This window comes from Dermacentor silvarum, chromosome 10 (genome assembly GCF_013339745.2).
Source record: "Dermacentor silvarum isolate Dsil-2018 chromosome 10, BIME_Dsil_1.4, whole genome shotgun sequence".
NCBI lineage: Eukaryota > Metazoa > Arthropoda > Arachnida > Ixodida > Ixodidae > Dermacentor > Dermacentor silvarum.
In genome coordinates this window covers 115,097,363-115,111,066 of record NC_051163.1, presented here as the reverse complement: position 1 = coordinate 115,111,066, position 13,704 = coordinate 115,097,363, and the positions used below count along the sequence as shown (strand labels likewise).

The 13,704-nt window shown below is 50.0% G+C and overlaps 1 protein-coding gene across 1 annotated transcript in view; it reads right to left on the bottom strand.

Annotated features, from left to right (window-relative positions):
• LOC119466513 (dual specificity protein phosphatase 7) overlaps window positions 1-13,283 on the bottom strand; it is a 73,395-nt gene extending 60,112 nt beyond the window's left edge. Inside the window, exon 1 of the mRNA XM_037727031.2 lies at window positions 12,652-13,283. Within this exon, the coding sequence (XP_037582959.1) occupies window positions 12,652-13,051 (400 nt within the window). The 5' untranslated portion in view covers window positions 13,052-13,283. The remainder of the gene's footprint in view (window positions 1-12,651) is intronic.
• Window positions 13,284-13,704: the final 421 nt, after the last annotated feature.

The window sequence follows — 13,704 nt, the reverse complement described above, 5'->3', positions numbered from 1 at the left end:
CGCTCTCTCCCTCACCTAATCCGAAAGCACCATCTCTACGAGCAGCGCCCCTCGGAAAAACACACACACACACACACACACACACACACACACACACACACACACACACACACACACACACACACACACACACACACACACACACACACACACACACACACACACACACACAAAAACGAAAAAAAAAAAACGCGCGCGAAATGCGACCAAGCTCGGCGGCCTGTTTCATACCATCATCTCCGATAAAACTTTTAAGGAGGATCGAATCTTCCGTACATCCCACGCCATACGCGGTGCTCCGAAAGTCTACGGAGCACACAAAACAAGCGGCAGCCAATCGGCCGTTGCGGTTTACTGCGACGCTTTTCAACGAACGAGACAAGGCGAGTACAAGGATATAGAAAACACACAACCGAGCGTTTGTGTGTCGCCCGTGATCTGCTGTGAAAAGTGGCGCAGTGAACCGAAGCGATGCCTCAATTACCAGCTATGTATGCAAGCCCCCCGCGGAAGACCTCTAACGGGAGCACGCTCCATTGCCACGCCAACACCAGCAAAGCTTCGGGGCACGCGTTCACGGAGCGCTTCGCCCGCGCGAGAGAGTTCGTAAACACGCTCCGGCAACGTGGCTACAGCCAACACGTCGCGGGGACAGCGAACAGCTGAAAAGTGACACAGAAGGTGCCTGTATACGGACGATCGACAGGTAAAGGTAGCCAACAGACGCCGTCTCCCTCCTTCATCTGAAGAAATCGGCCCCATGTATATGCATGAGACATACTGTAACGATATAGGGAGTGTTATCAACTGCGCATCCAGACATATTTGAGCGCACAAAGCCTGATGCCCTGCTTACGTGCTTTCGTATGTCTTCTTGCGTGCGTCCCCTAACTATGAGTGCGGAAAACGTAAAAGCTCCCAGGGGAGCTTTAAGCTTTTGGGTACATGCAAAAACATTCGGGTGCGCTATTTCTGAAGCTGCCTATTATAACACTGTGTCAGCCGAGGAAGAAAGACGCAGTACGGCCGCGAATTCACTCGCAATGGACGCCCTATATATATATATATATATATATATATATATATATATATATATATATATATGGTAAGCACTTTGAAAGACGGAAACGACCAGGACAGGCAGCACTGGCAGACCCGTTTATTCCGCAGGCACGGCCCAGGCTCAAACACGAAGAAGAACAGGAATCATGATGGCTATATACAAATGAGAACGATGAAGTACGTTAAACGTGCTTACAATATTATATATATATATATATATATATATATATATATATATATATATATATATACACGACACGCCGCGACTTCAGCCAGTCACGCGGCGGTCTTCACGGCGACGCCTATGTAAAAGAATAGGTTACTACATGTGTAGACCACACGTTCAGTGCTGCTCCCCAAGCGCTGAAACCGCCACCGTGTGACGAGGATACGCTCCAAATAGAAGCCGGCATACATACAGGGATGCGGAGCTTGGGGGACGGGTGAGCAGTGGAACGCAGCAGGTGCGCCCTCTAATGAGAGGTCGCGCATCACGACGCGCCCTCCAAGCTAACACCAGCGCTCCGAACCGATCGATGCGGGAGGAGACGGCAAAAAGCTGCGTGTATATATGTATATAAGTATATAACGCATGTACGCGGCATGCGCGCTGACGTCAGCACGCAACCGCGGCCCACGTCGGTTGTTCGCGTTTAGAGAGGAGGACGAGCGGTATACGTGCGCGGTTTGCATAATGCGCTCACGTTCGCGAGCGAGGTGCCCCCGCAGCGACACTGTTATAAGGTGAACACACGGTGACGTAAATACACGAAGACGGCTATATAACGTTATATTTAAAGGCAGTTAGGGTTAAAAAAGCAGGGCGCAGGACAAGATCACGACCGGTGATCCGCGCTGTAACTCACAGTCAACTATATAGCTCAATCTATCACGCTTCTCAGCTGGATCAAAAGCCTATTTTCACTGATCTGACTGGAAAGAAGAAAAAAAAAAGATCATCATCACGAAATATAAAGGGGCTAAGTTTCTCGTTATTTAGTTTTGCGCATAAGCATGAACACCGGCACGCGAGTGTGACGTCACGGTTTCAAAATATTCTTGCTGACATTTGGGAACGTCATAACGAAGCATAAATTATGGAAACTTTATAGGTAGAGCACTCGGTTGCTTTGGAACTTAGTCTACAGATCATGTACGTTTACTCGTGAGCAATTATCTAGAGCCGGTAAAACGCTGTCCAAATCTATGACGTCACGCTAAGCCGCAACAACGTCAGGACGGCGTTGTCATCGATTTTCGTCTTTGGCATTCTTTTTCTCTCTTTTTTTCTTTCGTTCTTACCAAGCCTCCTTCCACGATATGCGAGCGCCCGTATATTGCTCTTGAAAAAATCGATTTCCTAACAGAGCTTAACGTATTGCTCCACTTCACTTCCCTTTTAAAAGCAAGTTATTTCATAAATTAGGTTAAGTTGACTAGACCAATCTGATGGAAACTTTCGTCGGAAAAGTAAATATTGATTATCCGCGGTAAAAAAAAAAATGGCAGCGAGACTACCTTTCGTTGAACTTGGTGCTAAAAACCACGAATCCGTTGACGCCAGTGGGGCGTGACGCGTTTCGCGGCATTTTGGGATCGCTTTCGCGCAGGAAAAGTTCTCAGAGCTGCCAAAGGTTGGCGTACTTGTTTACTTTAAGCGTGCAGCGTAATCCCGGTATACCGATAGAGTAACAACTAGCTGCTAGCCAGACGACGTCAACATTCATGACGTCAAGAGCAGCGGCTGACCGTTGTCTGGGATACTGCACCGATGGTTAGTGCGTGGTTTAGCCGCTGCGAAAACGTCGGCAATTTTTTGGAACGCCCAGTAACACCGCGGTGTTTTCAAGACTGGAATGTGCCGACGGAAGCGAATTCCTGGGCACCGAGAAAGGCAGAAAAAAGAAAGGGGTTAAAAAAAGAAGAAAGAAGAAAAACAAGAAATAAGAAATTAGGAGAGAGAGAGAGAGAGAGAGAGAGAATAGATGTTCCTAACAGACATGCCCGATCAAGTTACGATAGACTACGAGAACTGGCTTCAACACGTGATAATTCTGCGCTCGCGAATTTTTCATATTTTTTTTCTCCTTGCGGGCGAGCTAATAAAATATCGCGCGCTAATAAAAAGAACTACAATTATTCCAATGAACACAACATTACAATCGATGGAAAAAGGTTTTTGATCGAAGTGAATGGTTTATTCGTCCTAAATTACAAAAGCAAAAGTGGACGCAGATAGAGTTGCACCAGACCGTCGGTCGCCGACCGTACATATCGACATGACAAAAATGCACGTAGAAGGTAACGGAAAACATTAAAACACACTAAACGCAACAGAACACGTCTCGCAACGCCGTGAAATAGAAGCAGCGCAGGCACGCCTGCTACTTACTATTTGGATTCATTGCTTTTTTTTCTGTCATTTCTTTTTCGTGCTTGCATTAGCAGGCACATGTACATCGGCTATATTAAAATGACACTGAATAGAGAAATCACTTGAGTTATATAATAGTAAATTATTAACTTTATAGAAAACTAAAAATCATTGTTGCCGTTAGAGGAGGCTTGATGCGCAAGAAAAGACGGTCGTCGACGTCGCCACGAAGTTGCCGCTCTAGCTAGTCCTAGTTTTCAAGGCGTCAACTCGACCTCTATAATCTTTCATGGTTTACGTAAAGATGGACTAAAGGAGCGAGACACTGAAGTTAGCAAGTTTCGAGAACATTTACTGAGCCATAACGTTGTAAATCCAGAAACACATTGAAATCCGTGACGTCACAGTACACAGTACCGGCGCTGGGGTCTACTGACGAAATTCAGACGTGGAAGGTTATGCCTTCACTCTCTCTTCCAGTAATCAACCAACACCCACGAAATTAACGGAAATAGGGCTTCCAGAGAACACGAAAATGACTACGGGATTCTCTTTTGCGTATAGAAGCTTCTCTCACTACAGAAAAAAAAAAAAAAAAAAACAATGCCAAGTTTCTCTCTCTCTCTCCCCTGGCACACTTGTTGCGAGCGGCATCCACAACACGGTCGCTGTTCACAAAAACCCGCACGGACCCTCCTCTCCCTCCCTTCCGTACAGCAACACACGCACTCGCACACACTGGTCTTCTCAACCACGCAAAACAGCAACACACAAACAAACACGAATGGTTGGCGCCTAAATGAGCGAAGGCAAGTGCGTACGCGCGAGTGAAACATCCGCGTCTAGCCCCCCCCCCCCCACAACTCGATCTCGGTTCAACTTGCTGAGGGCACGTCACCTACGGAGCTGCGGAAGGAAAAGGGGTGAAAGGCCGGAGGGGGGGAGGCTCACGAATGAAGCACCGCTGCGTAATAATCGGAGAGCGTGGGGGCGAAGATGGGGGGAGGGGGTGGGTGGCTGAGAAAGGAGGTCATTGACACCGCGGCGCCAGAGCGCGACCAGCTCGCTACAGATCGAAAAGAGAAGGATCAGGGGGAGGGGGGGGGGAGAGAGGACAAACGCGGGCCCCTTCCACTTTCTTTCGCCTCCTTCCGGTGGTAGAAGGCACGAACGACTCCGCGAGTTGGACACACACTATAGGCACGACTCGCTCTCCCCAGTATCACGTGCGGCCGAAAGGAAACCGAAACCAAAACGCCACAATTACGAAAAAAAAAAAAAAAAACATTGGGTGCGAGGAGTACCTTTCTCGCTTCGGGGAGTCGGCTACAGTGCGTAAACAGAGGTGCTTGGCCACGCTCTCGCTTCGAGCCGTAGACACGAAGTCCAAGAAACTATTGATAAACGAAGAAGACAGTTCCGCGGGCAAGTGCATCTACGTGTGTATAGATGACGGCATCCCTGCGGAGACCCGCCGATAGAAGGCGTACGCGCGAGAGAGGAGCAAGTAGATCGGCCCTGGTGGACAGTATGCGACGATAAGGCGGCCGCGTATGGTTTGCGTGCGGATGAACACACGTACACATCCGGACGGGGCGCGCTCCCTGCCCTATCGGAGGACGTGTGGCTCATAGACCCGCGTATGTACAGGATATTACGGGCGGGTCCACAAAGGGGGCCGGTATAATCGTCGAATAAGATCATCGTCTCCCTCCTTCCCAGTGTAAAGCAACCGCGTCCTTCCTCGAACTCCCAAAGACTGGAGCAGCCTTCATGATGTTGCCATTACCTGGCCGTGCTCGTTCCAGCAACGCGTGACTGATCACTGGCTATACCTATTGACGTGTAAACTATGTGGAATATATGTAAAATGCACCCCTTCTATGTAATATCCCCTCCGGGGGTCTTGAAGGACAATGGCCTGAATAAGCCAACCTAAGAGAAGACGTTCTCTTCTATCACATGAACCTTTGTTTCGTAATCGTATTGTTTTATTATTCTCCAATTTTCCCTCCTTTCCCCCAAATACTCGCATACTCCAAAGGCAATTTATTTTCGCACCGAAATCACGGCTTCTTGTTCATTTTGTTTTTTTGATCATTCTCTCCCGCAGCACTCCTGACGCTCGGATCATTGACCTTACGTTGGCTGCATCCTGTCCTGGAATCAGGCTGCGGCGCATACAAACGAGCGAACCCTTTATCTGTCACGCTCGGCGCACCCTGCCGATCGGAACAGGAAACGAGTCACGAATTCAGGGCGTGCAGGGAGCCAGTCGCACACGTCATCCATTCAGAGCGTTGCTAGTGAGTCATTACAGCAGTGTATACAGTCAGCTCTCCATACGGGCTCGATGATGACGTCATAGCGAACGTCACAAGAACCGGTGCGCTTCGCGCTCTCATCCATACGCATCCATTATCGAGCGGCTCTGACTAACGCTGCGCAGTGTTGTGGCGAAAAGAGAACCACTAGTTCCGGAATAGTTCTTAATAATAGTAATTGTTGCGCCCCGTGGCAGTGTGTCCGCCTACGTCGAAGGCAAATTGCTGTGCTTATTGAGTACACCATTGGAAAAATGTTCGGTGATGGCACATGTGGAAAGTGATGCCAGTCTTAGAATTTCTACGAAGCAGACCGGAATTGAGACTAGTTCACAACTGCAACATTTGCCCCAAAGTAGAGTAATTAAAATAACAATTAACCACGTTTAGACTAATATATGTCAATTATTTATGAAAAATCTCTTGCCTTTATTATCCGCCTAGCCCCGCTTCCGCTCAGCAAAAGCGGAAACGTGACTGCACTACCTTCGGGAGCGGCCCACATTTTTGGTGGGATAGCTAATGGTCCAAATAGCCGGAAAGCAAACTGGTCTTGCAATGGAACGGATGCTATTCGTATTAAAGAAGAAAAAAAAAGAGGGGGGGGGGGAAACAACAACAAGAAATCACCCGGTATATCCCCCGCAGTGTGCCGCACACGACAGCGTACTATATAGGTGTGAATTCAGAGAAGCGCGATCGACACAGCTGTGCGCTAATGCAGGAGCGTTCTTAGTCACGTCCGACCCATCGCATAAAACTGGGTCGCGACATTTTCAGGCAGAAAGGCGTGCGGACACACTTGTCGAGCTCTCCTCCGCTCGTAACGACACCCGGCCGCTAGGGTGATGAATGGTGTATCCGTCGGACGACAGTACCGGTCAAGTCGGACGATATAAATGAAACAAATGTCCCCACCCCCTTACCTACACGGGCGCGCGCAACGTAATAAAGTGTCGTCACTGGCCTTCTTTTGGAACAGCAGTGTCAACTAAATGTGAGAGTGAACGACCCGGGTCGTTTTGCCAGTATATCTCTCGAGTGAGCAGCAGCCCGAGTTCCACAGATCTCATTAATCGATCATCTATTTCTCATAAAACGTACTCACGATAAAACGAGAAGCGAAGTAGTGGGGATGGGGGACAGTTGAGAACTTCATTCGATATGTACAGATACGACTTACTCAACTTGTCACTTATTTAGGTCAGTTATATGTAAAGTATGAGACAAGGCTTGCACAGATATATGTTACGGCTAAAATACCGAGGCTATTAATTGATTAATGTAGGATGGCGTCATCACATTTTAAGGAAACGCATTAACTGGAGCTGCAATAAGTATCCACTTCATCTTAAAACCAAGTTCCAAGTTTTCTGCAATTCAAAGTATTTCTGCTGGTCATAAAATACACCCGTAACTCTAGGGAGTATCATATATGATACGCAATAATACTGGCTCATAAAATTGCAACCATGTGTTCGTTTTCAAAACTGAGGTTCGTTTAGGCATTCTTGGCCTAAGCAAAGGCTTGCCCCATTTTTCCACGAGAAATTAAAAAAAATCGTGTAGTAAGGGGTTAAACAGCATGAGCGATTGGATCATTTACACTGCATTACCGACGGCACACGAAACCAGCGGGCCAGGTGGGGTGCGTGTTCCGAAATGACGTCACAAGTTCACCGAGGCATGGTGGGGGAAGACAGCTTTCGGGGCAGTCGCCAAAAACGGCGCGTTGAAACGACTCGCCGAGAAAACGGTCTTCGGCAGACGACACACACCGTGCACTTTGTGTATAGTATAAACATAAGCACAACGAAAACACAGCGCGCGTTTTTTTTTTTTTTTTTTTTTACCTGGTTTCTTTCTTTTTTGTCCCCCCCCCTCTTTGTTTCTTCGCTTCGTCGCCGCAAATAGCCAGGTTAACTTCGGGTGACCACAAAACTGCGCGACGTATTTAAACCCAGCGCGTTGAACAAAAAATGCGCTAAAGAAAGAAAGAAGATAATACGCTGCCGTCTGCTACAAACGACACCTGCACACTGCCGCAGCTCGCAGACGACAACGAAAACAAAACGGTCACAAACAGAAGACAATGTACACAGTCGGACAGACGAAAAATACAGAATCCCTTTTCTCGCGTTGACTTTGTTCGATACGGAAATGATAACGACGCGTTGGCATTTTACCATACGTTACTGCGCAATTCGCTTCGTAACAGCCCGACAAATCATCAACATGAGAGGGGGAGGCAGGCTGAGGGTACAAGACCTTTTACCCTGTGGGGTGTATGCGCGCAGCCGTGACGCAAAGGACAAGTTATTCATCGCCAACCGAGCGACATGCGAACGGAAATGCAAAAAAAAAAATAAATAAATAAAAAATTAAAGAAAGAGACAGCCGCGTCCTAAAATGACTCCCGCGCCGTCTAAATAAAAACACGACCCGTAGCCCGGACTCCGGGGGTCGCTAGCCGTGGGAAAAAAGGAACGGTGCGTCCCCGGAGCCTACGGTTCGTGACAGAAAGAAAGACGGAGCGCCGTGGAAGGAAGGAACCGGGACATGACAGGCATAAGAAAAGACGCGATGGGGTTGAAAGCGGTTCTCTTCGACGAGCGAGCGAACCGTTTCAGCCCCGCGCTGAATAAGTGTTTATTTTTTAATTTTTGTATCTCCAACTGCACTCCGTTTCGTGTATGCATTTTGCACGTGACTAAATCGTTGCTACACCAGGGTGGCTGACACGTTACACACCTATTTTCGTATTATTAACATGCATTCTTATTCGCGGTTTTTAATCTCTGGCGGTTTCGTCATAAATTGGCCCAGTCACTTTTCGATTATTTTTGCAGTATTTTTACTACAGGTAATACGTACCACTAAGCCGTAGGAAAGAAGAGATCGCATTGTGTTTCCGCTGCGAATCATGACTGATTGCCCCTCGTAGGCACACGCGCCATATATATAAAAGGCAACAGCAAGATACATGCAGGAAGCCACGCAACTCACTTGTCACTAAAAAAATCGCGCGTCATTTATGACAGGAAGGCAATAGTAGTGTTTCTGCTATGCGAACAGGAATAGCTGTCACCATCATAGGGTGACTACATCTATTTCTTGTTGAATTCCTCTTAAAGAATGGTACGCGTCACGAAATTCGATGTAACTTTAGGTTTCAGACATAATTGTCACAAAACATGACGTCAACTACTAGGCATGGAAAGTGTCACAGATCGGAACTTATGTACCATCGATGGAGCGGAGTTTCCGCGACCACAAGGCTTTGAAACGTCACACTGCTTCAAAATTCACGCCAATAAAGGCACACGAAGCCGAATAAATACAAGCTCAAGAAGGTCTGAAGCCACCAAGCACGAGTACTAGACAAATCCGTGCACTTGTTATTTATAAGTCATTTCTGTAGGAAACTGCAATAGCTTGGCTGAACAGCGCGATTTACGTATAAACCTAGGCAAAGAAAACGCACAGACGAAGCACTGCACTCACAGACGAGGTTCTAAAGGCTGTGTTTGGAAGTAGCGAACAGCGGAGGCGATTAGTGACAACATGGCCGTCTGCTGTTTGTCGTGCCTAGGGAAAATAGCCTCCGAGATCGGATAGCCCGCGCACGCCGGTCACGGAAGCCACGTCTATGCCGTAACTGTTTGTTCACAAAAACACATGCGGCTTGACGCTTATGAAGAAATCAAGCAGTCAAAAGTGTTTGATTTCTTCCAACAAACCCGAGTCGTCTTCTCCGAACCTCCAATATGCCGCAGCGCACTACAGTTTGCATACAGGTCTATTTCTATACGACTTTATTATTAATAATATTTGCATCATAATGCTTCGAAACCGTACGAGTGAACGGAGCCTCGGAAAAGGCCGAGTCTCCGCGCCGGTCTTCGACGCATGCATCGCTCGCCGTCGAAACGAAAAGCGGAGGGAGGGAGGCCCTTGCGTCGGGGCAGCTAAAAAAACCGGCGCCACCACCACCACCGCCAACACACGCTCACTAACACAGCGGGGGCAGCGAGCGAGAGAACGTTCACCCCGAAAAGCAGCGGGAGGGGGGAAAGGAAACTGGCTTGAATGAGCAGCGCTGCTCCTTCTCGGTTCAACCGACACTTCTCCGGCCCTCGCGCTACAAAAAACAAGAAAAACGGCGAAACCTTATAACTATAAGGCCTCGCTTCTTCCACGGCTCTGCTCTCTGGGTTGTTGATGCGCAGAAGTGCATTTAGACGCAGCAGACGACGCACGTACAGCACCGCCACGCTTAACGGGAACACTCCTTCAATTAAAAAAAACAAAAGGTAGTATACTAATGGCACACATTTTGGAGGTTGTAGACGCTCTATACCTGGCGCTTTTGAAAGCACGCGATGGGATGACGCAAGTGTACGAAGATTGGGAAACGCGTGTAAGCTAATTTAATGCTAGACCCGACGCTACCGAGATTACCGTGACGTCATAACACGTAAGAGGGACCCGGGAGGGAGGATACAACTATTTACACATATAAAATAGAGCGACGTGGACCTGCTGATGCGTGATGCTGGGTGCACATATTGGTCAGCGCCGGGACGTTTAACTACCCTCAGGATTGGCCCCCAGCGTTACGATGGCCGTTAAAACCCTCTCGGCTGGACCACGCATCGTGCAAAAGTAACAGGACGAACCTTGATTACACCGTATCGGCACAGCTTTCGTCTTCGGGATCTGCCTCGTCTACTGCTTTACGTATTCATTTTCTTGTTTGTTCGAGACTCAAAAATGCTCAACCAGTGTCGTAAGATATGTAAACGGCGTATGGTGCAGAACGATTGAGCATGCAACGTAGTGACTCGGTGTAGCCACGCAGATTGAGTCATTCGGAGTGATAGACCGCTCAGGTCGGTTATAGACATACTGTGTGTTTGTAAACAAAAATGGCTTCCGAGACCAGCATGCATGGACCACCGCATCTCTGAGGCCATTGTAAAGACACGAACAGCGCACGATTACGTTGTCACTACAGTGCACTAGAAAATATTGGATACTTCTAGTTCACTGTAGTTGTCACTCTCCTCCACTGTTCGCCACTTCGAAGAACAGACGTTAGAATCTCGACCACATCAATTGATCTCGGGTGCCGAAAAAGTTACCGCTGTGCAGTTTGTACAGATATTATTGTTTGCGCCAACTAATCGTCGACGAAAACCATCAAATTAATTCTTCAATTCTGAAATGCTTCAACCATCGCTCAGCGCCTGCTATGGAACATAAACCGCAGAGGAGCCAGAAATCTCCTTCCAGGGGGAGGGGTGCTCAACCTGCTACGAGGAGTGTTTCTAAGCTTCTAGCGACGCGATTCTCGTTATTAGGTGTGTGTTCTTACGATTACCAGCAAAATCTCCGAGGGTGTTACGACACCTAAAGGCGACCCTCATCCCCCTCCCAACTGCCTCGGCCAGAAAAAAAAAAAAAAAAAAGTCAGTGAGATCAAAACTCCGGGTTCCTACGCTACGCAGGGGAAAGAGAAAACCATGGCTGCGCGCAGGGGTGGATACCACGTTTGCAAACAAACGGCGACTGCGACTTCAAAAACTGTAGCCCAGCCCGCTATGCCGGTTTCTGCGCCTGCTACAACTCGTCGGGACACAGTCCAAGAATCGTTATAAGCACACGGATTTAGATTTGTCTCTAAGACTGGCCTGGGTTGCAGATTCGCACAGGTGAACATCGTAACTAGCTCATAAAACACAGCAGGAGCTGTGTCCACTGCCTCCTTATACCTGCAATAGTAGGCGTTTACGCTGTTCCAACGGGGTCACATTTAGCTTAAAAAAAAAAAAAAAAAATCACTTCACGCTATGAGCGGCAAGGTAACTTTCCATCGAAGTATTGAAAAGGTGCTACGACCGCTTCCACGAAAGATCAATTGTTCGACATGCTCGCTCGTCTGTAATGACTGGAGACAAACGGGAGAGGTGGGCAACATTAAGAGCCGGCTACCCCGAGACACAGTTAAAGAGATTGAGGCTACCCCTTTCCCCAACAATCACAAAACACGCAAGCATACTAAATGATTCCAGAATCCTTCCGTCACATCAAAGAAACAAGGTGTTCCTTGATATTCGCGAATGAAGAGCGAACACGTTCGACAACTGCTCGAGCAAAGTCCCGCTCGGTTCGGGGTACGTTTTAGCGAGAGAGCGGAGCGAACGGAAGCTGGTTCACGCCTGCTACGGGCAGCGCTCGCTGTTTACGGGCCACCTCGACTGCGTGGGACAAGGACGTAGAGTCTCGTCCAAGGCCGACCGGCCCCAGCGATTTCATTAATGGAGGCAAAAGAGCGCTCTGACGCCGCGTGGGCGAGCGTAGTGTGTAGGTACCTGCTCGATTCAAGCGCTAGCACAGGTGAGGGAGAGGTCGGCAGGCAGCACGGGCGCTGCGTTACGCTTGTAAAAGATCGGCGCTCGCTCGGGCGTCGCCGCCTCATAAGCGAATACTAAAGGCGACGCCGTCTTCTGAAAGCACACTCGAAGGATCGAGTCACGGTGTGGGAAACCGTGTCGAACAGTATATGGGTCGGAGAAACCAACCACTCGACACGACCGACCATAGTTGGCGTACCACCGAGGTCGTCTGTTTCGTTATTTCTCGTTTTACTTTTTCGACGTTCTACGTAACACGGCTGCGCTTGTTGATGTAACGGGAACCAAGGGAGAATCAATGAAATCATTCGAGTGAAATGCGACGATCCAAATGCGCGAATAGCGGGACTCGGCAGAACGGTGCGGGGGTCACGGTCGAGGCTGCAGCGATAGCAATGCGCTCTTAACTCCCGTACGCACACTAACACACACTGGCGAGCAGGCAGAGGAATTACGTTCGGGGCGCTCTTCTCACCTTGCAGGCAGAACACCTGACAGCCATCTTGGCGGAGCCGCTGAACAAGCACTCCGGTGACCTGGACGTCGGCGTAGCTGCCGTCCGCGTCGTAGAGCACGATGGGCAGTTGACGGTAACACGCCTCGAAGGCGTCGCGCTGCCGAGCGTCCCTGAGGACGCTCGAGACGCACAACTTGCCGTTGGACAGTCGCCTGAGCACGAGCAGCGACGCCGGGAGGCTGACGCCCAGCGCACCGCGCAACCGGCACCGCGCGAACTGGTCGGGCGGCCGGCAGTCGAGCAGGAGCAGCGCCGACTCGGGCGCCGCCGGCTCGCGAACCCTCGCCGCGACCCAGTCGGGCCCCACGGTCGGGCACGAGCCGCTCATCACGCTCGTCGACAGCTCGCGGGAAGGCATGGTGCTACCGCCGGCCGAGGAGGACGCATGGGCCGGCACTTATTCGCCGAGTACGACACACCACCGACGAAGCGATGAACAACGAGGCTTCACCGCACGCTCCTTGCGCGCGCGCTCACACACACACGCACGCACGCACGGCTCGGCAGAGCGGATGAACGCAGGTTTCAACGCGGCTCCACCGCCATTGCTGCGGGCACTGGAGGTTGTCTGCCGGCTGCTTCGGCGGCGCGCCGGAACGCGAGCGGCCGAACAGGGTACGCGCGGCTTCTGGTGACGTCACGGACCCGCCGACCAATGGGCACCGAGCGCGCGCACGGCGGGCCGCTCGCGTTCCGCCGGAGTGAGCGACGTCACGACTGCGGAAGCAGAGGAAAAAAATGAAAAGCTCCCGATGGCCGCGGTGCAGGCTCCGCCCACTTCCCCCGCGCAGAAATCCAAGATGGCGCGCGCGCCGCGCGCGTAGGTGGTGCGCGGGCGCCGGAGGAGGGTGCGGCTGCCACGGTTTCGGCAAGCTCTGCCCACGCGTTTTCTTTTCGACCGCGCGAATGCGCCGGGGCACGGCTTTTTTCTTGCGAGGTCTTCGCGAAGCCTTCGTGGGGCGGCTTCGGACCCCCCACCTCCTCGTTTGATTTCTGTTTTATTATCGCTGG